This window comes from Amyelois transitella, chromosome Z (assembly GCF_032362555.1).
Source record: "Amyelois transitella isolate CPQ chromosome Z, ilAmyTran1.1, whole genome shotgun sequence".
Lineage (NCBI taxonomy): Eukaryota > Metazoa > Arthropoda > Insecta > Lepidoptera > Pyralidae > Amyelois > Amyelois transitella.
Window position 1 is genome coordinate 5,605,230 of NC_083535.1, and position 25,414 is coordinate 5,630,643.

General features: G+C 35.2%; 1 protein-coding gene across 4 annotated transcripts in view; it reads left to right on the top strand.

Moving 5' to 3' along the window:
• The window catches only part of LOC106134014 (peptide transporter family 1), a 29,696-nt gene extending 9,671 nt beyond the window's left edge, over nucleotides 1-20,025 (top strand). For 2 of the 4 annotated variants that reach the window (XM_013333958.2, XM_013333959.2), the window contains exons 2-13: nucleotides 6,552-6,630; nucleotides 9,211-9,352; nucleotides 11,447-11,533; nucleotides 12,050-12,324; nucleotides 12,969-13,051; nucleotides 13,479-13,643; nucleotides 14,452-14,577; nucleotides 14,679-14,801; nucleotides 15,226-15,551; nucleotides 17,728-17,947; nucleotides 18,580-18,816; nucleotides 19,839-20,025. In XM_013333958.2, coding sequence (XP_013189412.1) covers nucleotides 6,552-6,630; nucleotides 9,211-9,352; nucleotides 11,447-11,533; nucleotides 12,050-12,324; nucleotides 12,969-13,051; nucleotides 13,479-13,643; nucleotides 14,452-14,577; nucleotides 14,679-14,801; nucleotides 15,226-15,551; nucleotides 17,728-17,947; nucleotides 18,580-18,816; nucleotides 19,839-20,000 — 2,025 coding nt within the window. In that variant the 3' untranslated portion in view covers nucleotides 20,001-20,025. The remainder of the gene's footprint in view (nucleotides 1-6,551; nucleotides 6,631-9,210; nucleotides 9,353-11,446; nucleotides 11,534-12,049; nucleotides 12,325-12,968; nucleotides 13,052-13,478; nucleotides 13,644-14,451; nucleotides 14,578-14,678; nucleotides 14,802-15,225; nucleotides 15,552-17,727; nucleotides 17,948-18,579; nucleotides 18,817-19,838) is intronic. The other 2 variants (XM_060953553.1, XM_060953554.1) reach the window with 1 other exon arrangement.
• The last annotated feature ends 5,389 nt before the right edge of the window (nucleotides 20,026-25,414 follow it).

Below are 25,414 nucleotides of genomic sequence, written 5' to 3' on the forward strand. Positions count from 1 at the left end.
TCTAAGTTCTCTGTTATTTCAGTATCAAGCTTAGTAAGAGAGATTGGCTTCCGAAATGAAACGATTAATTCAATCTAATTACATTATTCTAGGTGTAACTGGTTTTAGGACCTGACCGAGCTGCCTTGACTCGCCTTCTTGAATCTTCTCGCCTTGACACAGTGGCTACCCACTCAAGCAAAACGAAAGGTGAAATATTATGAAGTCATCAATTTTCTGTTTGAACTTGACTTTTCTCATAACTTACCTTCATAAACAGCATCCGTAACATCTTACTGCAATGAGTTAGACAACTTGCCATCTCCTATAAAGTTCGTACTGAGAGAGTGATGTCATCTCGTATATCAATCTGAATATAAAATAAATAAGCAACTGTATTTTCTTTTCCACAGTTATGTTAAAAATGTCGGTATTACACCGGACTACGGGATAATTTAAAATCGTGAGCACAGTGAATATTCTGTAGTAATTTGTGCTTCTTTAATTAATAAATCAATAAAATTGCAAAAGCTTATTTAGCTTACGTTTATTTATATTTCGTTAACATCTATCTATCCAAAAAACATTTACGCAGTTGTTTCAAAACAACACGAGAAATGTAAATTATATTTTTTTGTCATAATAGATTAGATTAGGTAATGTACTAACCAAAACGGTATGTAGGTTAAACACTTAACAATAAACTTAAAAGTAAGTCGGTGTAGCAATAATGAGATAACAAATTTGGTATTGAAATCAATATAAAACTTGCGATACTGAATGACTATCTGACTGTCAATCTTCCAACATACAGAAAGTACTTAGCTGAAATTTGCCTTTGCCATATATACCGTAAGTAGAAGCTAGTGTATAAAAACTTACGTCCTTAATAGCTATCCGGCCTCATTAGATTCGATTTATAATTAAGGCAACTTCTTGTCTCATAGTGCTTTCCAGACGCCATATTGGTAACAGAACTCTAGAACAGCCTTAGAGTATCTTCTTAGTCACAAAAAGTAAAGAGTAAAGCAAGGTATCATATTAATACTTGACAAACTGTGAAAGCGAAGTATACCAAGATACTCGTAAACAGGACTGCCTTACCTTTCACACCTTTGAGAAGGTTTATTCACTAAAGTTGTTGATTTTATCTCCAAACCATAGAGGGAGTGGTGAGTAGCCAGTTCTATTCCGCTAATATCTACTACTCATCTACGCTTAAATACAACTTTCTCCCGGGGCTTCGCGCCTGTGACAATTTCCAGGTATGTGTTACTCCTGCTTGCCTAATCTTTGTGTCACATTAAATTTTTTGTAATATTCATATTGATTTACAAGGTACCCACTTTAATTATGTTTTGATTGTATAGCTTGCCTTTCTCACCACTTCTGGATCGTGGTCATTGGCTGACCCCGGGTTCCTCCTCCGTGACAAATGACAGAAAGATGGTGAAAACTCAATCAAAATCCCTATTTTGTTTTAAAAAATTGTTTATTTTACTGATATGTGTGTTCTCAAAAAAAAACTTTTTACGCTTTCAAACAACATGTCATTACATTGGTATGCAAAACACGTTCACTCCAAGGAGAATGTAACCGTCTTCCTCCTGGCCTCCGTAAGCCGCTTGCTTGTTGACTGATTTGGAGGTCATTTGATGCTGCACCCTGGTTTTCAGAGTTCGTGTGTCTTCATATTAGCTTCTTTGTATAAGGTCCATCCTTCCGGGCTAGGTAGCCCGGCCTAGGATCATGCCTTGGTGAGGTGTTACTGGTTTTTACACATTGTAAGAACAAAGTCAAAAATATCTATTAGTTACTTATGCATGTCACATTCATCCTCCTTTGAACCCTTTCTGCCATAATCTTGAATAATTCGTAACCTTATCCGAGCACTACCCTATCTTACACGTGCCACAGTTAAAATAAGATTTTTTTAATGCTTCAAACCGTAAAACATCCTGTTATTTCAAACAATGCCTTATTTTTCATTGCAATCAATAGCACAATAAAGTAGAATATATCGTCGAACAATTTCTCATTAGTTTCAGTCACGTTTTCGCACCATTTTCAGTGGGATGTATGAGTAGGACTTGTAAGGATTTTCTTAGGCTAACTTGTTTTGTTACGGCAAGAATACCTCGTGTTCCCTCTTTTTTTCTTAAATTTTAATTCGTTTGTTTTTTTGGTAATTAAATTTCAGCACATCAAATGAGGCATAATTTATGTTAAGTTAGTAAGTACCAATTAGACATAGAATTACAGATTATTAATTCTATATATAATTCTATATAAATCTTCAGTTGTTCTGATAATGCCTTGGCAACTAATAAAAAGTGTTGTTAGATATGTTTAGTTGGTCAACCGAATCAAAAAACATTCGTAAATCTCCAATGATCGGGATCTTACACTTCAAGTTGTACATAAATCAGATTTTCCGAATCCGTTTACCCAGAAGGGAATGAATGACATAAATTAATAGACATGATGATAATGAATTAAATAATAAAGTATGTTTACCATATTCAATTTAAACTTATTGTAATTTTAGTATATACAGAGAACTCTTAGATTTCCATGAAAATTAAGTATGATTTTTTTAGTCTTACCACTCTTTTCTCTTCTTTATTTTTCTTCTAGAGGCAGATGTTTGTTATACTCCAAATACCGCCAATGTGCTTTGGTTACCGCCTTCGAGATCTTCCCCTAGGTCGCTTAGGTCTACGCCCTCCCGAAGACCATTGAGTTGAGTGGGAAGTTATTAATCGATACAATTGTCTAACATACAGTTACTACTCGTAGCATTGTCCTCTGATTCAGAATGTCAATGGATCGACCTCAGGGTAAGCATACGGGAGTCAATCACCTTATGCAGCATCGAATAATGATTTTATTACGTAAGCATTTAAGAATACTAGCGTGGACACGTTGGTAGAAAATCAACTTCATGAGAAAAATTGTGCGTGTGTGTTGTTGTGTATTAGAGGGCGCTAAGCTAACGTGATGCGAAAAATTGAAATCGCGCACTCATAATTTTGTACTTAACTTATTATTTTTGTTTACTCTGCGCGCGGCTTCGCTCGATTACATTTAAACGTACATTACATAAAACAGTGGATTTTCCGGGATAAAAAGTACCCAGTAGTTACATTCAATGTAAGTATTAGGTACAAGCAAAAATTAAAAATTTAACGAAAGCCTTTTTGTTAAAAAAGGCAATATAAAAACAAGGTTATCCGATTCGCACACGCAGGGATTCGATCCATTGTATTTTCATCGAAATTATTCCATATATCATAAACTACTTCATAGACTTCGTTCGAAATGTCACTGTGGCTGATCAAAAAAAACTGTTTCCATGATATTATTGGTACATGTGGTGATAACATAACTACCACAACTAATGGTCTCCTCAGCACTACAATTATTACAAAAATTAGTTGAAATGCAGTAAATATCGCTCTTGAGTTTATAATATGTTTGTTGAGATCACAGAAATCTTCATTAGGGTTTCTACGGTTGGGATACTTACTATAGTTACATAATAGCACGTTCGAACAATTTAACGATCACTTACCACAAAGTTACTGAGGCCAATTGTGTTAATTGACGCGGTTTCGTTTGACAAAGATTTCTTCCCGGTCATATCCAGTTAAGAGCATGACACTAATGAACGTTCAGAGTGAATCCATAAAGATTATCAAAATTATAAGATAAATCTCTTTTTTTGCTTTTTTTTTGTTTTTGCTTTTTGACACATTTTTTAAGGAAATTCCTCCATAGCTGGTGTCTACTTCATTTTATCTATCTAAAAACTATAAGCCAAGCCTACTTAAGCCAAACTGTAGCATGTATTCTGTATGCTACATACTTTTGGATATGTTTTAGATCGACTGGACAAATTTAGCCCAATAATTGATACGCTACTAGTTAACACTAATTAACCCGATCGTTTGTGACCCATTTTATTGACTATAGTTATTATCTCAAAGTACTTCCACGATATGATCTGAACATCCCTTTACGAGTTTTTTTTTAATTTGTGAAGCAGAACGAAAATTTTCAAAACCGATGTCAGTCAAGCAGATACTTATCATGACCTAAAAAGCAGAAATTTAAGTACTACAAATTTAAGAAAAACAAAATATTTGTTTGTAAACCGTAGAAAAACATTTCGATAACGTACTATCTCTGGTTAAAGTTTACATCACTTGACAATTTAAGATTTTCAGATGTTCAACGCTGTATCGGAAGATTAATCTTGAAATCCAGCTTATCTTGCTAGTAGGTACCTATTGCTCTGTAGAATTATGATAATTTCTTATATTATCCTATACAAAACATCTTACGGAAAATGAATTCCTTTATCGCACACAGATAAGAAAAAGAAGCAATTTTCAAAGCAACTTCACAAAATCTTTCCAAATCTTTCAAACCATAGTTTTTTAGCTTCACCATTAATTTCATTCTTAATTGCAATGCCAAATTAGGTCTTTATTCGATTGGCGAATTTATTTATAGATATTATTATAACTATAATTGTATCAATAGGAACTTAAGGAGTAGGCCATTAGTCCTATTGTTTTAAAAACCTTTCGAATTTAAGTAACTTTAAATTTGTGTTGCTTTATAAATCGTCATCTACGAGTAAGTATGTGACTGTGTATTTAGCTTTAGGGGATCTACAATCAAACCTAACCTAGTCGAGATAATTTCTTTTTGTACATTCATTGCACTTCTACAAATACTATGATTCAGTTACCTAAGTAAAAATGAGAGTATAGGTCACGTATTATGCAATATTTGCTTTCTTTAGTTACGTAAACATCTGTCTTGATATAAAAACGTTTTGTTTCGCATATCTCCATTCTGATGTCCTTATATAATCACAGTGACACCTTTACCGTAGAATAACTAACGATACCTGCAAATAAATTATGGTTAAAATTAATAACGACAATGTAGGCACGGTGCAGTTTAATTATAATTAGTTGTTATGCTTAGGTTTGAAAAAAAAAAAGACAAAATCTTTGGCTTATAAATTTGGTATTCCTCTTAGGCGATGGGCTAGCAACCTGTCTCTATTTGGATCTCAATTTTTCACTCTTTAAAGACTGCTGGCTCTGTCTACCTCACAAGGGATATAGACGTTATTATATGAATAAAATGTCATTTTGTGATCTATCAATATATGTAGGTTAGGCACTACTAACTGTCTTGTGATATCTAATGATTTGCGGTTATTGTAATTGTTAACATTAAAATAGTTGATTAATATTCCATTGCACGATAACTAATTTTAAGTGTTCTTACGTGCATAAACATAAGTATTGCATAAACATATGTACTTATATTTATTTAAAATGCGATATGACAACATATGATGACGACCATATACATATAATCGCTTGTTGATTTTTCATTGTAAGTACTGTTTAAATTTTAAAGAAAAAGTATTGTTCCGTTTTTTGTTCCGGCGAATAAATTTCAAAACTACAGGAGATTTTAATAAAATCCCGGCAATGAATGAATGGACAGGTCTAGATTTTATAAAATAATAAAATTTTAGTTAAATTGAAACATTCAGTTCCAACCTGCTGGATGCTGCTGCTTAAGACCCTTGGGACTGGAAAAAGTGAGGAGAGAAAAGACTCAAGGTCCCGAACCATAATCGCTGAGGGTACAACTGAGAACACTCTAGGATGAGATAGAGGGAGTGAGTGAATGTCCCGGGCAAATGCTACCATATCCACCTAAATTCTCTTCAAATTCGCCTCTATTCCCATGACATAGAGGCCCGTGTAGGGTATCTTAAGATTTACTGTACCACGTGCGCGCTTTTATTGATCCACTCTCTGTCGCTGTGACAGACACTGCTATCAATGTTGTAGAATTATAACCTCAAATAAATTAGAAGGTGTGACTTCATCTATAAACTGATATGATGGTTGGACGCATTTACTTTTTAAACCGCACTCTAGTTAAATATATAGGTACACACTTGATACAGTGTAAAAGATTTTATTTTTTTGTTTATTGGTTGTTTGGTTTTTCATACTACCTCAGGCTATTCTCTTCGTTAGGTATATCCCTGGTTTTAAGCAACACTATTTTTAGAAATACTGTTTTAATATTAATCTTAATTCAATGCACTGCACACACATGTGTTGATTAATTTAAATATTAAATTGCATTATGATTTATACATGAATGCTTTAGAATAATTAGTAAGTATAAAGATTTACGTGGATAAATTTTACCAACTTCTATATGAATGCCTTTGTAACAAAGGCATTAATATAGAAGTTAATAAAATTTACCTAATAACACGATTATAGAGGTCACATGGAAGCCACTTCGTGTAATTTTCTGACCATTCACGTGTTTATCGTGGTATATGTAAACGTTCTCCGCAGGGAAAGCGTTAAAAAGAATCGTCATCCCATACAGATTATTGGAATCGTTTACCACAGAATATATTCATAGAGTGTAAAACTTAGCTTTAAGAGTGTTGAATGGTTTTCCCCTATTTTATGTAGTGGGTACCTACTTATTGATTTTTTTTTCCTTTCCAGAAGCTCCCGTACCCAAAAGCAGTCGGTTTTATAGTCACAAATGAGTTCTGTGAGAGATTCTCATATTATGGAATGCGAAGTAAGTAAACAAATCATACACAATTTATTTTACCATCCACATTCATCTATGGATCTTGATTAGGTAAGTCAGGGTATTTGAAACGAAGCGACTCTCGTCTGACTTCCTCCTCTTCCTCCTGGCTTTAGGCTTTGCATCCTTACCTCTCTGGAGAGGAGCCTGGGGATGTCTTTGACTATGATCCTAGATTGGGTGAGTCGGGTTTTTATACGAAGTAACGTACGCCCATCTGGCCTCCGCTACCTTTGCAGGTAAACCTAACCCGAATTCGATCCCTGGTTACAAACTCAGTTACCTGAATGTGCAGTGCAGGTTTCCTTACGATGTTTTCCCTCATCGTAAGATCATTGGTTAGTATTCAAACTAATGTACATAACTTAGAATAAAGTCATTGGTACATGTCCGAGGTTGGATTTGAACTTGTGTCTGTCTGCGCATCACGCATTTTAACCAGGCCTACCAATGACACCACCAACCCGTCTGATCTCCGTAATCTTGTAATGGAACATTACAGATATTGGATCATCGTTGTACATTCAGTGGTTTTTAATAAGCCATATTTTAGTTAAAGCATTTCAAAACTACCTTTAGCTTCTGCCATCCCGTTACCTGCAGAATATCCACATCTCCATTATTCTTATATTCAGATAGGTAATTAACCCTCACTATAATGAAGAAGAAGCATAAAGTACCGTTACCAAAGCAAATTAATTTCATAAAACACTAGTTAATCGCATCACAGTAAGAGAACTACTTTCATTTAACCAATTGTATCAATATTCGGCACTTAGATGTTATTTCTCCATCATATTTTATGAACTAGTTGGTACCCACTTTCTCTGCGTGGCTTCCAAAATTTGGAATTAAATAGTCATTGTATCTTTACGCTTTCTGTCTATATAAGTGTCAGGAAAACTTGCTATTTTAGCATCAAATGTAAGTATCTAATGTAAATTTAAAAGAAAAATATTTCTTCTTCTGCCGTAGTTGGGTGAAAATTTAAACAAACGGTTACCAAAAACTGACAAGAATTGGACTTACCACGTCTGTCTCAGTAGTCGCATGGGATAACCCATTATTAAGAGCTTATCAATTTCTATCGACCATTGCAATGTTGCAATACCTAACTGCATGCATGAACTCACACTTTCATAGTGATTAGATATAGACAAGTTGGCATAAAACGACCTACTTACGTTAGTACTTTATCGCCAGTATGTTTCGCCATTTCGTTATCAATAACTTAAAGTAAATGTGTCAATAGTCTGCACTAGCTGTTTAAGTCACCTGTGTACATATATACACTACACATAGCACGTCTTTATCCAATACGGGTTAGACAGATATGATAAAACAATAAAAATAAGATTCAGAGATAGACGCGGGTTGCTTAGACCAGCACATAAAAGAGAATCTAAGATTCTAAACGGCGCTCCGTTCAGTAATTAGCATAACTTTCAAAATGATGAACGCTTTCTTTAATATTTCTATAAGTAATTATTAGATATAATTTTCAAAGTAAAATTAGTTTCCATTATGAGATAGCTTTTATAACATCGAACGTTAAAAAAAGGACAAATATCTTCTTCAGTGCATTGAGTTTTCTAGTGAAGGCAAAAGATGTGAATAATCGGTGATTGAAGTAAAAATTGCTTCAAATAAACCACACCAGTGCTACAGGCGTGATATTCGTATTTGAGACTTGCATATTCACATTCAAACGGTTATCACGGGTGGATTTGAAATCCAAACAACAGGTTATTCCGGAACGGGGAAAATACACATATTTCACTCAATTTTCCCATCGACACCTGATCGACATTTCATCTACCTACTGGGCGAAAATTGAGGCAGCTTCAACGGTGATTGCCGATTAAGCTTTTAACGACCCAATTTGAGAAACTTGATTTTGTTAGTGATGTGTTAAGGTGAAAGAATAATTTACGACTACATTATAACAAGTTGGAATTATATTATGTATTAAATCTTTTTATTTGTATTAATATATTGTATTAATTATTTTTGTCAATTACAAGGGTTTTACCCTTCCATTACTGTGTGATTGACTGACTAACTGACATTCAAAGCACAGGCCAAACTACGGGGTCTTGAAATTTGTAAGAAGTTTGTCTAGGGGTGCACCAAGACCCATCTAGGAGTAATTTTTCTTTTTACGCAGGTAAAGCCGCGAGCGTAATCTAGTTCACTATTTATTGTAGCCTATCTGTTGAATCGAATTTGTTTTAAAACTTTGGAATGATTTTAATGAAATTTGGAACAACATAGGTTTACTTTTGTTCCTGGAAATTCCCACGGAATTAAGGTCGCCGGTGACAGATACTTAGTAATTTTTGTATATAGGATCAATTTGGCTACAATAACCATTTTAACTATAATTTAGTTACCCATATAAAGGTACACAAAAGGTTCCTCTGAATAGGTTGCGGATGTCAGACGGGAGTCGGTTCATGTAAAATTACGTCGTAGTCATAGGCGCACCTGTAGCTACTCTCCAGAGCGGCGAGGATGCAACCGGGTCTCACCTTTGCGTGCAGTGTTAAAAGAGTGTTTTATTCGCAGCGATCCTGTCGTTGTACCTCCGAGACAAGCTGGGTTACTCGGACAATGGGGCCACAGTCATCTACCACGTGTTCACCATGTTCGCCTACTTCTTCCCACTGGTGGGCGCCATGATTGCCGACGGCTGGCTTGGCAGATTTAGGTGAGAATGAGGTTATCTACTTCAACTACTCAGGCATAGGAGGTCAAGAATGTTAAAAATAATTGTGCCAAGAGAGTGATGATGTCATACTCAAAGGCTAGGTAGAGTCATGGTCAAAAGGCGCACCCCTGGCTCCTCTCCAGAGAGATTAGGACATTACTGAGATAAACATCAGGAGGAAGCTGTCAATGTTGTAGTAATCAGAATAATATAAGGCAATAGAAATGCCATGTTGTACTTGAAACTATTAATTAATCGCACGTAGTTGAAAAGCTGACAAATAAAGCTCAGGATTGAGATGCAATATTCCAACATGGCACGTGACATTCACCAGTATTTTTCACTTCTATAGTCCTGTATTATTCATAATTGTATAATCAATTCGGCGTCGATGGTGGTAAAATTTTGCCATTAGTAATACCAAAGTACATACATATTATACATACATATAATCACGTCTATATCCGTTGCGGGGTAGACAGAGCCAACAGTTTTGAAAAGACTGTTAGGCCACGTTCAGGCTTTAAGATAGAATTGAGATTCAAATAGTGTAAGGTTACCAGCCCATCGCTCAAAAGAAGAATCCCAAGTTTATAAGCCTATCCCTTAGTCGTCTTTTACGACATCCATGGGAAAGATATGGAGTAAAGTAATTAAACAGAATGTGAGAAACTATAACACTGAAACCATGTCGACAACGACGCGCTGTTGGCAGCTTTTTTCAAGACATAAAGCTTGTATAGTGACCCGCAAAAAGCCGACTACAAAAAAAAAAATTGGATTATGTTTTTTGTGCTAAAGTACCTACGTATTTACAATTTCTCAACAAAGCTCACTTCCAAACACTTTCCAAGATAATATTACGAGTCTGGCTTAAACCAAGCGTTTCAACCAAAATTTCGTCCCGTTGCACAAAATACGTAATCAGGGATCTCATTTTGTTTCTGGCAAATTCCAGTAAGTAAAGGTAATTACTGGGTAATGTTTTTGGTCGGAAAACCAGTTTAGAGGTCTCTACCATGCAGATATTTTGGTGATTGCTCGGCCATGCCAAACGGGAAATAAAGCATTTAAGATTTGTTGTTTATTTTTATTACTGCACAATAAATAAGTAAAAATTAAATGATCTTTATTATATTCTTGTTTGATTTTGATGTTTCATTAAAATTTATTGACTTTATAACTAAAAGGGTATTAAAAATATATAAGCAACCATTTCTTTAACCTGATTTTTGAAGAATTTTTGCAACTGCATTTTTTTTATTTATGTCTAAAATCTTATATACTGTGATACTATCATGATTATGAGATTTTTGTCTAGTAATAATATCTTGAAAAATTGCATTCGTTATTTTAATATCATCAATTTAACGCGTTGATGTCTTTCTTTCCTATGGATATACAATACATAAATATACATACATTATATACGAGAATTATTGTATATGTATCACATTTATGTCAAATTAATTGACATAAATTGAGCTAGCCTCTAGGCATATTAATATTACTACGCGGCGTTTAGAGCTAAATATTCCATCGTAATCTTAAATTAGGTAAGTCAAATTTTTACACGAGGAGTCGCTTCGTCGTTTCACCTATATGACCTTTGCAGGGGAACCTAAACTTTACAGGATCGTGGTAAACATTACACATAAAGTAACTAAAATGTGCAGGATCGCGCTGTTTTTCCTCGCCGTAAGAGCATCGGTTAGAATAAACAAATAAATTACACAGATTGACTTAGCCTGAAAGTAAGTTCAAGACTTGTGTTGCTAAATACTAAATCAAGGATACTAATTACTTTTTAAATAAATACTTTTTTATAAAATCATCCAAGACCCAGGAAAAAGTTATTTTTCCATTATGATTGAACCCGGAACATTTGATTCATAGGCGAGAATCCGACGATTGCGCCAAATAGGCTGTAAAATATAGAATCAAACTAACATGACCCAGCAAAGGTCATATAACCACGCTTTTGTAGTATTTGATTTTTTTTGGTACCTTTGGTCACATTTTTTATTTTTATTCAGCACCTCGGCTCGATCATAGATGAGTTTGATTATCTAAGAGAACAATGCTTTGTTTCAGAACCATCTTGTATCTGTCACTAGTGTACGCAGCAGGGACTATCCTCATTTCACTCACGGCCATGCCGCCGGTCAGTTTGCCGCCGCTGTGAGTATTTATTTATTTACACAAATTTTAAATATTGATTTAAGTAGAACATACTCACAAAACCTATTGATTGATCGCGTCGTTGACAAGCCATTATGTTTTATGTATCGTCTAACTCTGACGTTAATAAAAGCAAGAGAAGATAAAGGTATGCCTTCATGTTCAGGTTCACGAATAGAAATCGGAATACTTTATACAATGGTTTTTCTCCGATTTTTATGCCTTGGTGAAATAAAATTTAAGCAGAATCAAATAATTATGTCAGCCGAAGATTTTCTTCTTTTATCGGCCTGGCACGGTCTCTATAGGAAAACTTAGGGCTACGAACTTAAAATGTCTTGGTATATTTAATTGTCAATATTGTGACTGCATAGGTGCCTACTTAGTTGACTGGAAAATATTCGTTTAGATGCCAGCCTTCGAATATTTTCTAGACTTTGTCTTGTTCATACAGGATAAACAACAAGATATATGTAAAAGTTATTTTAGGACAATAAAAAGTACTTTATTTTTCAGAGAATTTACAATCTTCGCGTTACTCCTCATTGCTTTCGGTACCGGCGGTATCAAGCCTTGCGTATCAGCCTTCGGTGGGGACCAATTCAAGTTGCCCGAACAAGAACGGTACCTGGGCTACTTCTTCTCTCTCTTCTACTTCTCTATCAACGCCGGGAGTCTCATATCCACATTCCTCACACCGATTCTTAGGGCGGATGTCCACTGTTTCGGAGAAAATGATTGCTATTCACTAGCGTTTGGTGTTCCTGGTATACTTATGATTGTTTCTATATGTAAGTATGTTTGTGCTTAAATGAGGATACTAAAAAAAATACATACCACAAAGGGTTTCAAATGGTTATTCAAAAGAACGTAACAACTAAAAGAGCTATATATTTTTCTAAATAAATTTCAAACACAGATTGAGCTAACCCCAAAGTACATTCAAGACTTGTGTTATAGGATAATTTATTTATTTACGCCAATAATACAAAGGTACACCTCGTAAAGTATTTGGCAATATAATCTTGACAGTTTTCATTTTAAATACAAAGGAAAAAGGAAAGGTAGGTACCTATAATATGGGCAAGAAACTAAGAAGTTATTTACAGAAACTGAAGAACATTCACGTTTCTCACAAAATAACAAAAATTGAAATAAGTCAATGATATTTAATAAAATAACGATAAATAATAAATAATCAAAATATAAACCAACCAACTATTAGAAAATTAATTTTTAAAAATAACTTGAACACATGTCGAACCCGCAACCTGTTGTTTTCTAACATAAGCTAAGAACAGTAACACAAATTAGCTGTTAATTTCAGGTATTATTTTTAAGCAATCAGTTAAGGCCAAAATGAGAAACAGAATAAAATTATTAAGTTTTAAAAATTTTACTTCTGACTTGATGATACAATTTTCATTTGTTTCAGTATTCTTCGTAGCTGGTAAAAAACTGTACATTATCAAAAACCCGGCGGGAAATGTCATCGGGAGGGTCGGAACCTGCATTAGCGTAAGTTAGTTTTGTACATTTCTATTTATTATAAAATTAAGTTATTTGTATTGGTATTTTTTAATATTCACAATACTTATATCAACCACCAGTTTTAGTGTTCCGTAACCAAATTGGAAATCAATTTAAATAAAGCCGAGTTTACGGTCGACTTACAAGTTGACTTTTAATTTATTAACATATTTTTATTTATACGTGTCCAATTTGATATTCATTCATTAGATACCTACATCTTAATAAAACATCGCGATTATATTTAACCATAGAACAAATGCAAAAAAAAGGAAAAGGAAAAATAACTATCCATACACAGAATCAATCAAAATTATTATGCTAATAAATTGAAATTCTGTCGTGTTTTTTAATTGATTCCATAATTCAATGTGAAATTAGGTATATACATTTCTTTTCTATTTCTTTTCTGTAGCATGCCGTAGTTAAGTCCTGTAGGGACAAAGAAAAGCGGGAGCACTGGTTGGACCACGCCGATGACAAGTACGAGACGGGTCTCATTGAGGACGTCAAGGCTCTACTCAGGGTCCTCGTACTCTTCATCCCATTGCCGGTGTTCTGGGCACTCTTTGACCAGCAAGTGAGTTTTTGGGCAACAATCTTAGAATTGTGACCTGTGTTTTTGACAGATCATCTATTTTAAAATAATCTACACGGATATCATGAAAAGATAAGTTTGTAACTATGATTGTTTGTTTGTAAGGGCTTATCTTCGGGAATACTGAAATGGTCATAAAATTCGTTCTGCGTTATAAAGTTTTATTGTCTGCGAATTTTATACCTAGGTTATTTAAGTACCACGGGCGAAGCCCCCTTTCAAGCCACCCATCATCATCATTATCAGTAGTATGTATTAGGGGATGAGTAATACTGAACTAAAGGGTCACTAAACAGATTTGCAGCGAATCAAAAAAAGTGTGAAAGGAAACCCGAGAGCATGGTACACCTCATATAATTTGGCTCGTATAACTAGAATGTTGGTAAAACATGGGTGGTGGTGGAATAGGTGATCCGTATTAAACATTTTAAATTAAATTATCCTATGACCCTAAGGCATACATATATACCACTATAATAGTAAATTATTTGTATTGAATCGTATTAAACGTAATTAGGCTATGTGCTACTGTACTTACGTGAATTGATGTATTACAGTAATATCTGTCTGACTGCATCTGTCAGGTCATTTGTGAACTAATAGAATAGTAAAGCTATGCGCATAACGTATTGCCGGCAGATCCGCAAAGGACAGGCGGCCACATAAAAAAGCGTATCAGCTATGTACGTAGGATAATTGACTTATCGGATAATATTTATATATGGGACAAATCACATTGATTCTAGCTGAAATTGGCTTATAAATAATAAAATACGTTTGTTTCCATCAGGGATCCAGGTGGACCTTCCAGGCTGACCGCATGTACCAGGACATTGGCAGCTGGCAATTGAAGGCTGACCAGATGCAAGTGCTCAATCCGCTGCTTATTCTAGTGTTTATACCTCTTTTCGAAGTGGTGAGTTTTATATTTTAGTTTTTATAAATCTTTAATAGTATCTTTTGCTATCAAAGGACAATTTTTGACAATGTAAATCATAAACTATGATTAACTTTTAGGCAATTTATCCATTCCTAACATGGTGCCGCCTGATCAGGAAACCTCTGCACAAAATGATATGGGGAGGAGTATTAGCGGCCTGCGCTTTTATTATCTCTGGCATTGTCGAGCTAAGTCTTTTGGTAAGTTATTTTATTAGTATTCACATTAACACCATTTACAAAAGTATCTTTGGGTGAACTTTTTGTTGTTGCGAAAGAAATTATATTCTACCGTACAATTAAAATGAAACTTGGGATTCTTCTTTTAGGCGATGGGCTAGCACCTGTCACTATTTGAATATCAACTCTATCATTAAGCCAAACAGCTGAACGTGGCCTATCAGTCTTTTCTAGATTGCGGGACCTGTCTACCCCACAAGAAATTTTGACGTGATTATATGTATGTACGTAATTTATTTGAATTTTATTTGAATCTCAAATTCACTTCGATTTAATTTATGAGATAAAATTATACATCTTAGTTTTTTTAAAGAAGAAATCAACTGTACCAATGAGGTCTTAGCTATTAAAAAATAAAATACCTTAATATGAAATTATGTTTTAGCCAACATATGGAACGCCAGTAACAGCTGGTTTGGCACAGCTCCGGGTGTACAATGGATTCAACTGCAACGTGACGTTAAACTTGCCAAACAACACACACGTTATCACACCATTATCTGCCTATGAGCAGTTAGACATAAAAGCAGAAGAATTCACACAGTTGCCATACTCGATGCAAGGCGATTCTAACAGCAACTGTGCCAATATCTCATACAGTGGATCCTTCTTCTTAGAAGAGGAAACAGCCAATTCGTTCTTTATCAACCGTGATGGCGTTTACAACTTCACTGATAAGAACGATAAAGCCATCGATGGTGTTAGTGTACGGTGAGTATTATTGTACAAGACATATATTTACTAACAAGTTTCGCTTTTACATCTCAATATATCCGTTATCAGGACGATAAGAGTACCCACATTACATTTAACATACGAACCCTTGCCAAGCCTCGCTCTTTGATCTCTTTGAAATCAGATGCCCCTTGGGGCAGCAGCCGAAAAACAAATGTACCCTATAATTTGCCTATTTTACGAGATATTCATAATATTTTGCTATACTTTTAACTATATAATTGTTAAATGAGGGTAAATTGGATTAATGTAAGAAAATTCTGTTCATGTTTTATTTATTTTTTATATTTCAAGGCTATCTTCGTCATTTAAAGCTCATCACGTAAACTTTTTGTACATCTTTCTTCTGCATAATACTCGTCGTAGATTTTATTCCAAAATGAAAACTGATACTGTTCTGTTTTCATATTACCTAATTTAATGGTTTTGCTTATCATCAATAAGTTGTCACTTTCTGAAGTCATAGGTAGCCACTTTACATTTTCGGTGGATGTTAAAGGTGTAGGATTACCCGTTTTTGCAAAATTTGACCACAATTTTGTCATTTCACTGATCAACTGTCTATCTTTATTGGCGTTATCTTTAGATATGCGAATGTAATTCTCCCACAGAGGCTCACATTTCAATACATAACATATTTCGTCACCAGCGGCAGCCCCTTTAACTCTTAAATTCCCACCTGCCAGTGAAGTTCTCTTTGTAGCACTAAAATTTCCTGCATAATTAAACTTATACACATAAACATTATTATTTTCATTATTTAGTTGCGTTTTCACAAATTTTATTATGGGATATATTTTTAAGTCTGACACATATTTCAAAAAAGTATTTAGTGAATGTTCGTTTATAGGACCATCGAAGTATTTACTTTTTATTTTATTTGAGATCTCTTCATACTGCTTAGAGTTATAGTCATATCTACACTTACCCGTGAATGGCACCATAAACTTAAAAAATGCTTCAAAAGAACTTAAATATCTAGAATTGTGCAAGAATGGGATAGCTTCAGATATACTTTCTTGGCTATTAAAGCCAATTAATATTGGAACACTATGTCTCATCATGCTCTTCTGTGGATTATTAATTAAAACAGAAAATTTTGACTTTTGTTCTATTATAGGCAAAAATGGAATAATTGGTCTTTGAAAATTAGTAAGCTCCTTACTGTTGTAAATCTTTTCCGAAGCCATGATAATATCTTTTGTTGAAGCTGAAGTTAAATCATCAAGGGTAATTTTTTTAAGAGCCTTTAGTAATCTGTCTTTCTCCAACTTAGGGTCTGTTTGGAAGAGGCTTGGAGAAAACAAAGCTCCACTTTGCAATATCATTTTTGAGAAAAGTTTTTTAAATTTTGTTGTCAGCAATATTGAAAGAAAGGTACCAGCTGATCCACTCCCCATTACAGTAATTTGATTGTTGTCTCCGCCGAATTGTTTAATATTTTTGCTTATCCATTGTAAAGACCGCACTATATCCTTAAGACCCATGTTGGCATTAGAGTCAGTTTCATTTACCTTCAAAAATCCAAAAACTCCGATTCTATGTGTTACAGTTACTAATAAGACATCGTTTTCCATTAAAAAGTCAGCTCCATGAATGTGGCTGAAACTTGATGTAAAGGCGTAGCCATGAATCCAAACTATTACAGATTTCAGATTATTATTATTATGATTGTTAAGGAGGTTTGGTGTGTATATATTCAGATTCAAACAATTTTCAAATCCGTACAGACCTTGTTTATACACTATATGTGCCTGGGCACATGCCCCATGGTATTCCATGGAAGCATCATGTGGCCTTTCCCATTTTTTGAACGGCTTGGGATCTTTGAACCTTAGATCACCAACAGGAGGCTGAGCATACGGCACGCCGTAGAAAGCGTAATATAATTTATTCTCGAAAACGGTATTCATTCTGATGCCGATTACAGTGCCCTGCTTCACTTTCACTTGCACTTGCTGTAATGCAGCATTTGTAAACAACGTCAGGAAAATATACAATATTCTCGAAAACATCACACATTTTCTTCTTGCTAGGTAAATCTAAGTTTAACTAAACCAAAAACTACATTTTTAATTAAAATTGTTTTGGATTTAAAAGTTCGTATTTCTCGCTCTACTAACAATACTATGTGTTTAATTTTTTGTTTCAGATTTTTAACTAATTTAAGAAGTATAGTACAGATTAGTGTGTTTGACACGAAGAAGAACTTAACGAAATTAATAACAACGAGCGGTGACAGGGCGCAAAGCCGCATAGAGAAAGGTGTTAGTAATGTGAACGTCAATGGCGTCACAGTATTAAAAGACTTCAACTTCCAATCCGGTGCTGTGTACACAATCAATGTGTACGAAGACAGCAATGGAAATTATGTAAGAACCAGCTTTCTTTAGCACTAAATGTATTCTTTTTTATCTTGGCACATTCAATTTGTTTCTTTAAAGAGACAATAAATCCGTGAAAATTATTTGAATCTCAGTTCTGGCTTAATTAAAATCTTAAACTATAAGTTCATCTACTGACTAAAAATACAACTAAGAATTAGGTTCATCCTTTGGTATATGCAATGTATAGCTAGTAGTTATTATAAAATTCTGACTGTTGATCAATACCATCCGATAGCTATGCAGCTGACTGTACATATTTAGGAAATGTCATTTTACAAGCGCGACTAACAAACATTGTGAGAACGACACGACTTGACTCCAACATTATGGTCCCGTGCTGTAAGTTATTTTTTCTCTTGGAATCCTCACCTCACTGGAAAAAAGCCGGGGTGCCCCTTTTTGCCAAAATCCAGGTTTGGGTAAGTCAGGTTTTTACACGAAGCTTTTCCCGTTTGACCTCCACAATCTGCAGTGGAACCTAATCCATGTTGGATCATGGTTAGAGCGCAGTTTTGCGACATCTAAATGAAAGAGATGGATTTGTAAGAGTCGGGAACTACACGTCACACTGTATTTATCTTAATTTATGGTGTACTTCAACTAACCCTGCATTCCAGTCGGCGAACGCGGTGATGATCACGCCCGCGAACACCGTACACATCCTGTGGCTGATTCCTCAGTACGTGGTTATGACCATGGGGGAGGTGATGTTCTCGGTGACCGGACTAGAGTTCTCCTTCACCCAAGCGCCCGCCAGCATGAAGTCAGTGCTGCAGTCAGTGTGGCTGCTGACAGTGGCAGTGGGGAATCTGATCGTGGTGCTCATAGTGGAAGGAAATTTCTTGGACGCTCAGGTCGGTTATATGCTTGTGTCGAAATTTTAATTGATACAGTGGATTTTAATTTTAACTTGACAGTTTAACACAACTCTCCTTATTTTTAATACACTAGGAGTTGTCAGTGTTTTTTAATTTAGTCCCATTGTAGGCATTGTTGGATAAATAGATAGATTCTCTTCTTACTTATATTTCTCCTTTAGCAGCCTATTTTGTCTAAATCACCGTCTCCAACAATTCAATCTGTTTCAATAAATCTTAAATCCCAATTTTCTTTATCCTTTTCATAGAAATCGGTATATTACTCTGCTAGAAGCTTCATTGTGACGTAGAACCGACGGAATTTTAAATTCGTATATAATAAAAAAATAATATTTACACATTTATTTTTTATAATATATAAAAATATACGAGATTTTATTTGACTTGTGCGCTATTACACTAGCTTCAAGTCCGCCACCCCACCGGCCACCTCACCGGCCACCCGCTGAACTCGGAGGGTAGTAGAAGAGGGCAATGCAGTTCCCCCGCCTCCAATAGATGGCGCTGATTTAAATAGAATCGCACCATGGTTTCCATAACGTATATGGACTGAATGCCTGTTCCGTGAAACTGGCAGCAAACAGTTCTTAAGCAACTTAGTTTCAGCAGGAATATATTAATGCGCTTTATAACATTGGCAAAATTTTATCAGATTATCAGTAAAATTTAATTCATTTTTTTAAATTATACCTCTATTTGTTAATTTTAAAATGTAAACTTTTTTAACAAAACCTTTATTAATTCTCTATTCTGTTCTGCGTGGGGAAAGCCAAAATATATGATGGAGCATATCAAAATCTAGCAGTCTAAAAATGTTATTATCCTGTTCGTGTTTAGCCTTGTTGCATCATACCTGGCGATTTAACCTATATCCAGGAGCGACTTTAGACTGCAACACATACTCGTTAATAAATGAAAAGTAAGAGCAGAAATTATGCGTTATGCTAGATGCAATTTATTAATCAATTGAGTTTATAAATGAATATTTTTCTATTCAGTGGAAAGAGTTCTTCTTGTTTGCGGGGCTGATGTTGGTAGACATGCTGATCTTCGCGGCCCTGGCTTTCCGGTACCGGTACGTCGAGATCAAGTCCAGCACCGAGGAGTTACCAGTCGAAGAGATCAGACTGCCAGAGAAACATCTGCAGAAACAGACTTAGCTGTTGATAAAACCATTGTTATTCATATCTGTGTTTTATTCCGACTGCTGCATCATCCTATCTGTTCTTTTACAACAACAAACAAGTTTAAACAAACTTACTTTTATATTTTCACTTGATTTCCATTCCGGCGTAATTTCGGGAAATCCTTTCTTAGTGCACCGCTGGACCCTCTATGCAACTTACTTAAATAGAAAAATAATTGGAGGTTTCAAGTTTAGGATGCGGTAAACATACTTGCTGGAAATTGAGGGTGCCATTGTAGTATACATGAAGTCGACCGCCAGACTCTAAATTAAGATTAAACAACTCGTAAAAAGTGCACTGCTTCCCCTTTTGCGCCTTTTACCGTTCTTGACTCCTACAGGTTCTCTGTCGTGTTATTACAAACATATATCACAAACATATGTTTTTATCTCCTAACTATCACACACTAACTTATCACAAAGTCTCGAAAAGACGGATAGGCTACGTTTGTCTGGATGGGCTTGTGATGAAATGATCCCTCGAGCCAATATATTTCAAGTGGACTTAAATATAGTTTACATAGTTTTTATTTAATCATAATAAAATAAGAAATAATAAACAAAAACAACACTGTGAGTATACGAAAATATTTATACAATTGAAACAAGGATGTGAAACCACTCGAAGCGTTCAATCTGTTTAGTTAAATGGCGTGAACATATTAGACAATTAGTTTGGGGTAATTTGTGTGTTGTTCCCATAGGACCCCGGTCGGGACCGCAGGCGCAGGCGCATCGTTAGGGCTGCGATGACAAGCGACGGCGGTTAACCCTCCTTGTTCTGAGTACTCTAAAGATAAATGGGGTCGAACGGCGCGTTGCTCTCAAACTTTCATTTAGTAAAAGATTTAATAAAATCTTCTGTTGTTGTACATATTTATAATTTTGTTAAACAAAAATACAAAATCACGTACTTCGAACTAAGTATAATTACTAATGTTAGAATTGTGAAAAGGTAAATAGGTATTTTAATTATTTTAATATGAGGTTAAAAATATGTTATCACTATATTTCACCAGGGTCTGCCTGTCGTTAGTCCCGGTTGTGGCTTCTCTAGACTCACTTATGGATTTATTATGGATACACATAATATTACCATTGTCAATTGCACAATAGATTGGGAACCGCTGTATCAGTCACATAAGGGTCTGCAGACGACTTGTTAATAATTGCGTATAATAAATGCTTAAATACAACAAACAGACAGAATACGGGTAGGGGCGTTTATAAAAGACTACTCGAATATTTAGTTTCCAGGCTATCAGATCTAGACCAGATATCATATTATACGTAACAGGAGTTTATACCTCTCATACCTATTCATATGTGCTGACATGCTAACTTTAGAATAAGAAAAGCCTATGTTTTTCCAATGGATGTTGTAAGATGCGACTAAGGATAATAAGCACTTACGTCTTACTTAACAAAATTAATAGAAATATACGTTTCTTTATCTAAAGGGTCGGAGTCAGATAGTAGCCACTTCGCGGCTTCGTGGACTAATTTATAATCAAAAACTAACCTAACTTACTCCTAATTAGCGATCCCCGTTCCCGGGCTAATCTCTAGGGACACCGGAACAAACAGTAGCAAGTTATCTAATGAATGTGTAGCAGTGACTCGGCAGCTAGCAAGCGATTGGACCTCTTCGAAATTAAATCTGCAACTGGAGGACTAATACAGTGCGCACCTCAATTTAGAATAATGTTCTAATTTTGAAGTCTCTATTCAGAAAACTTGATAGTGTGAGTCAGTAAATTAACTTAAAGTATGAAACATTTCTTTGAGTATAAGAACAAAACTCAAGGAAGACATGACCAAAACTTAACAAGGGCTCTAGTTAAATAAAGAATCGTGCAAAATAATTGGTTTTTACGGCTAGTGTACAGCACTCAGTGTTTCATGCATAAAAATACTTGGCAATTTTATCACTTGCATCGCATGTTCCGCGACACGGATTAATTAAGTGCAGTCAGAAAAAGGTTTTTGAGGAGGCGTCAATATGTTCCGGACGCTTTAGGTAGCGCGTGCGCCGACCGTGGGCTGCCAAGAACGCCACGCGACCTCGACACGTGACCTCTTCCAGGCCGGACCACGTGCACCCTCGGGATAATCCCCACCAGAGCAAACCCGACAAATAAATAAATTAACCAAAGCCAATGAAGAAAGCAATAAAAAACCGCGTATGTTGGTTTGCGGAATTAACTGAAGATTTAATTTGGAATTAAATTTTTGGGGTTATTTCATTCATCAACGGGTTAAAACTATTGTGAATGCATGGGAATCAAATAAGCGATCGGTCGCAAAAAGAAACCTGTTATTTTCGAATTTTCTCAGAAAGTGAAATTTTTATTAGTCATCCCACAATTGTTGTATAGTTATTTCCTTATATAGTATCGAAAAAGTAATCTGGGAGCACGTCAGTGCCCCGCCAAGACTAGCAAAAAAAAGCGGCACGGCCGTACCATTCTTTTCTCGAAGCAATTCAGGCTATTTTCGACCCCCCTACAATTTCGTTGTTGATAAAACAAGAAGCCTGAATTTTCAGTAACTAATCAGGCATTATATAAACACATTAAAAAAAGGTGATCTATTTGTTTAAACGTCAATATTTTTAATATTGGCATAATAATAACTTATGTAATAACTTAAGACAGAAGGTCCTTTAAGTAAAGACTAAATAGATTAACTGACTTGGTTTTACATGGATTTCACAACTTTTTACGGTAGAAAGAGAGCTGCGAGACTTGGGTTTTTTTACAGGATGTTTTTGATGGCATTTAAATCTTAGAAGTATATGAAAGCATCGTGATGTGTAGGTATTTTTTTTCGTACTTTACATTTAATTGATTTTTTAATAAGGCAAAGATCCTAATTTGGTGACAATGGGACCACCCTAGGAGAGCCCAGCGTGTTCACACTTTCGATAAAAAAAATAATTACCGGTGAAATACCTACAAAGCCACAATAGTTTGTAACAAAAATTTTAAGATCGGAGTATTTCTTAGTAACTGAAATCATCACAATACTTATTGCTAAAAATAGACGAGTAAGTGGAAAAATCTGATAAGTAGTACCTAAAGTATAATTGCTACGAGTATCTGAAAATTTCTAAGAAAAATTCTTATCTATATGGAAAATACGAACATGTTAAGTTGTGTTGCTTGTATTTTATGCTCCAATAAATAATTCCTCTGTTCTTTCTTTCTTTTTCATTGACATAAAAGAACATTCTTTGAAACAACGTCAAACGCAGGTGACAAATCATACCGCTAGTGGTTCCAAACCGAACAAAGACTAACGCAGTTGTGGCTGAAGTAGGTACCTACGTACTTACATATCTCACGCGTAAAACTATCAAACGTGCTCTACAGGGGCGTGGCGACGCGTGCCGGACGCGCGCCCTTCTCCACCAGATCCCAGGGCCCGCGACAAATCAATTACAGGGGTCGACTTCCGAATGAGAATTAGCGCAAAATTATAGTTGTCCACGAAATTACTTGTTTATAGTAGGGCGATTCGCTAATTTATAGAAGCGTAGATTGCCCGTTACGGGTTCACACGCCGCCCTACTTGGAATCTGTCATTAAGAAAAACTTTGTGTTTATAATCTGAATAAGTGTTGTAGTTCATAATAGTATTTAAACCTATATATGTTTGTGTCTATGGTTGTAAGATCAATATTTCATTGTTAAGGAAAAAATGTTTACTCAGGTAAAAAAGAATGTTACTTAAATAAATAGGTATTCTTTACATAGGACCTACCACCATCGAATACCTGGCTCCATAGCATGGCAATGGAGGATGCCATTCATCCATCCATGTTGTAAGCATTTCTGTTTGGTTTACTTAACACAAGCAGTAATAGATACCAAAGTAATGCTTGTACCTACTTACTTAGTAGTAGATAATAGTATTATTAAATAGTTTTGAAATACTTAATGATATTATAAACTTTGTATTAAAATATTAAATAGTTTTGAATGGGTTATTTCATAATGCATGATCAGGTTTTGATAGTAACTTCCAAACAACTACTACCTACACATACCTAACTGGTCATCAATAATTTTTAGACGTTTTCAGCAAATTAAAATCATCATCGAAGTCAAACAAAGCGATACCGATTCGCATGCGAACATGGAACAGTTTCGGAACAATACCTATTCAAATGCAAAACATCGGAAAAGTTTTATGGAGCGAACCGACCGATACGTACCTACACAAACTTTTCCTTCAGAATCGTACAATACTGTTAATTTTGCAATGTTTTTAATTTTACTGCTGTGCAGAAAATTAAAAAATAAAGCCGATGTTAGACGTGCTAATGTAAAATATTTTGTCTGCACATTTAGTATTTTTGACTGAAATGGATAGAGGGACACTTAGAATGAATAATAGAGAGCAAAAATTTATTTTTTTCTTTCTGTCCGTCTGTCTGTATGTATGATCACGCTTATCTGCGAAAGTACTGAACCGATTTACTTAAAACTTTCACCAATTACTTTGTTTTAACTCAGAAAAACATTTAAAGTTTGTTTCATCAAAATCGGTCCACTAAAAAGAGTTATCGTCATTTGAATGAACTCAAGGTATGAGTTTGCCTGCAAATAAGTTACGAAATTTAAAATTCACAGTCATTTATCATTGTACGACAGCATTATACCTAATAATATCTATAGGTACTTATATTATAAAGCTGAAGAGTTTGTTTGTTTGAACGCGCTAATATCAAGAACTACTGGTTCGTATCGAAAAATTCTTTTTGCGTTGAATAGACCATTATTTATATAATATCACGCTGCAACTATTAAAAGCGAAGAAATATAGGAAAATATAAAAAACGGGGGAAATTGTTCATCCTTAATGGAATAGTTATTTTGGGCTTCAATGATGCCTTAAATAACTATTCCACGCGGACGAAGTCGCGGGCACAGCTAGTAACAAATAAACTGATGATGGGATGGGATGGTTGAATCTTAACAGAGGTAGATAGATTAAACTTGAGCGATACCTACTAAAATATCCAAAAAATTTCCATTGGATTAGCTTCACTAAGCTCTTTTTTATTCGTTTACTTATTGATGACATCCTATACTATGTCATCGATAAATATCTACCTATAAATGTGCCTAACTACTAATATCACGTGTTCCTAGTTCCACACGCAGTATACCATCGATGATTCTGACGTTAATGGCCATGAGTGAAAGCGGACGAGCGCTTGTCCAGTCCAGATCACCTCGGCGCATATCTAGCAACGCTGAAGTTTCCTAGGAAAATTTCGGCGTATTCTGTAACCAGCAGGCGACAGGCGTGTGTTTTATGGGAGCTGTCAGGAACAGGCACCAATAGAGCGCTGCAAGCGGCATCGATCCGACACTCCCA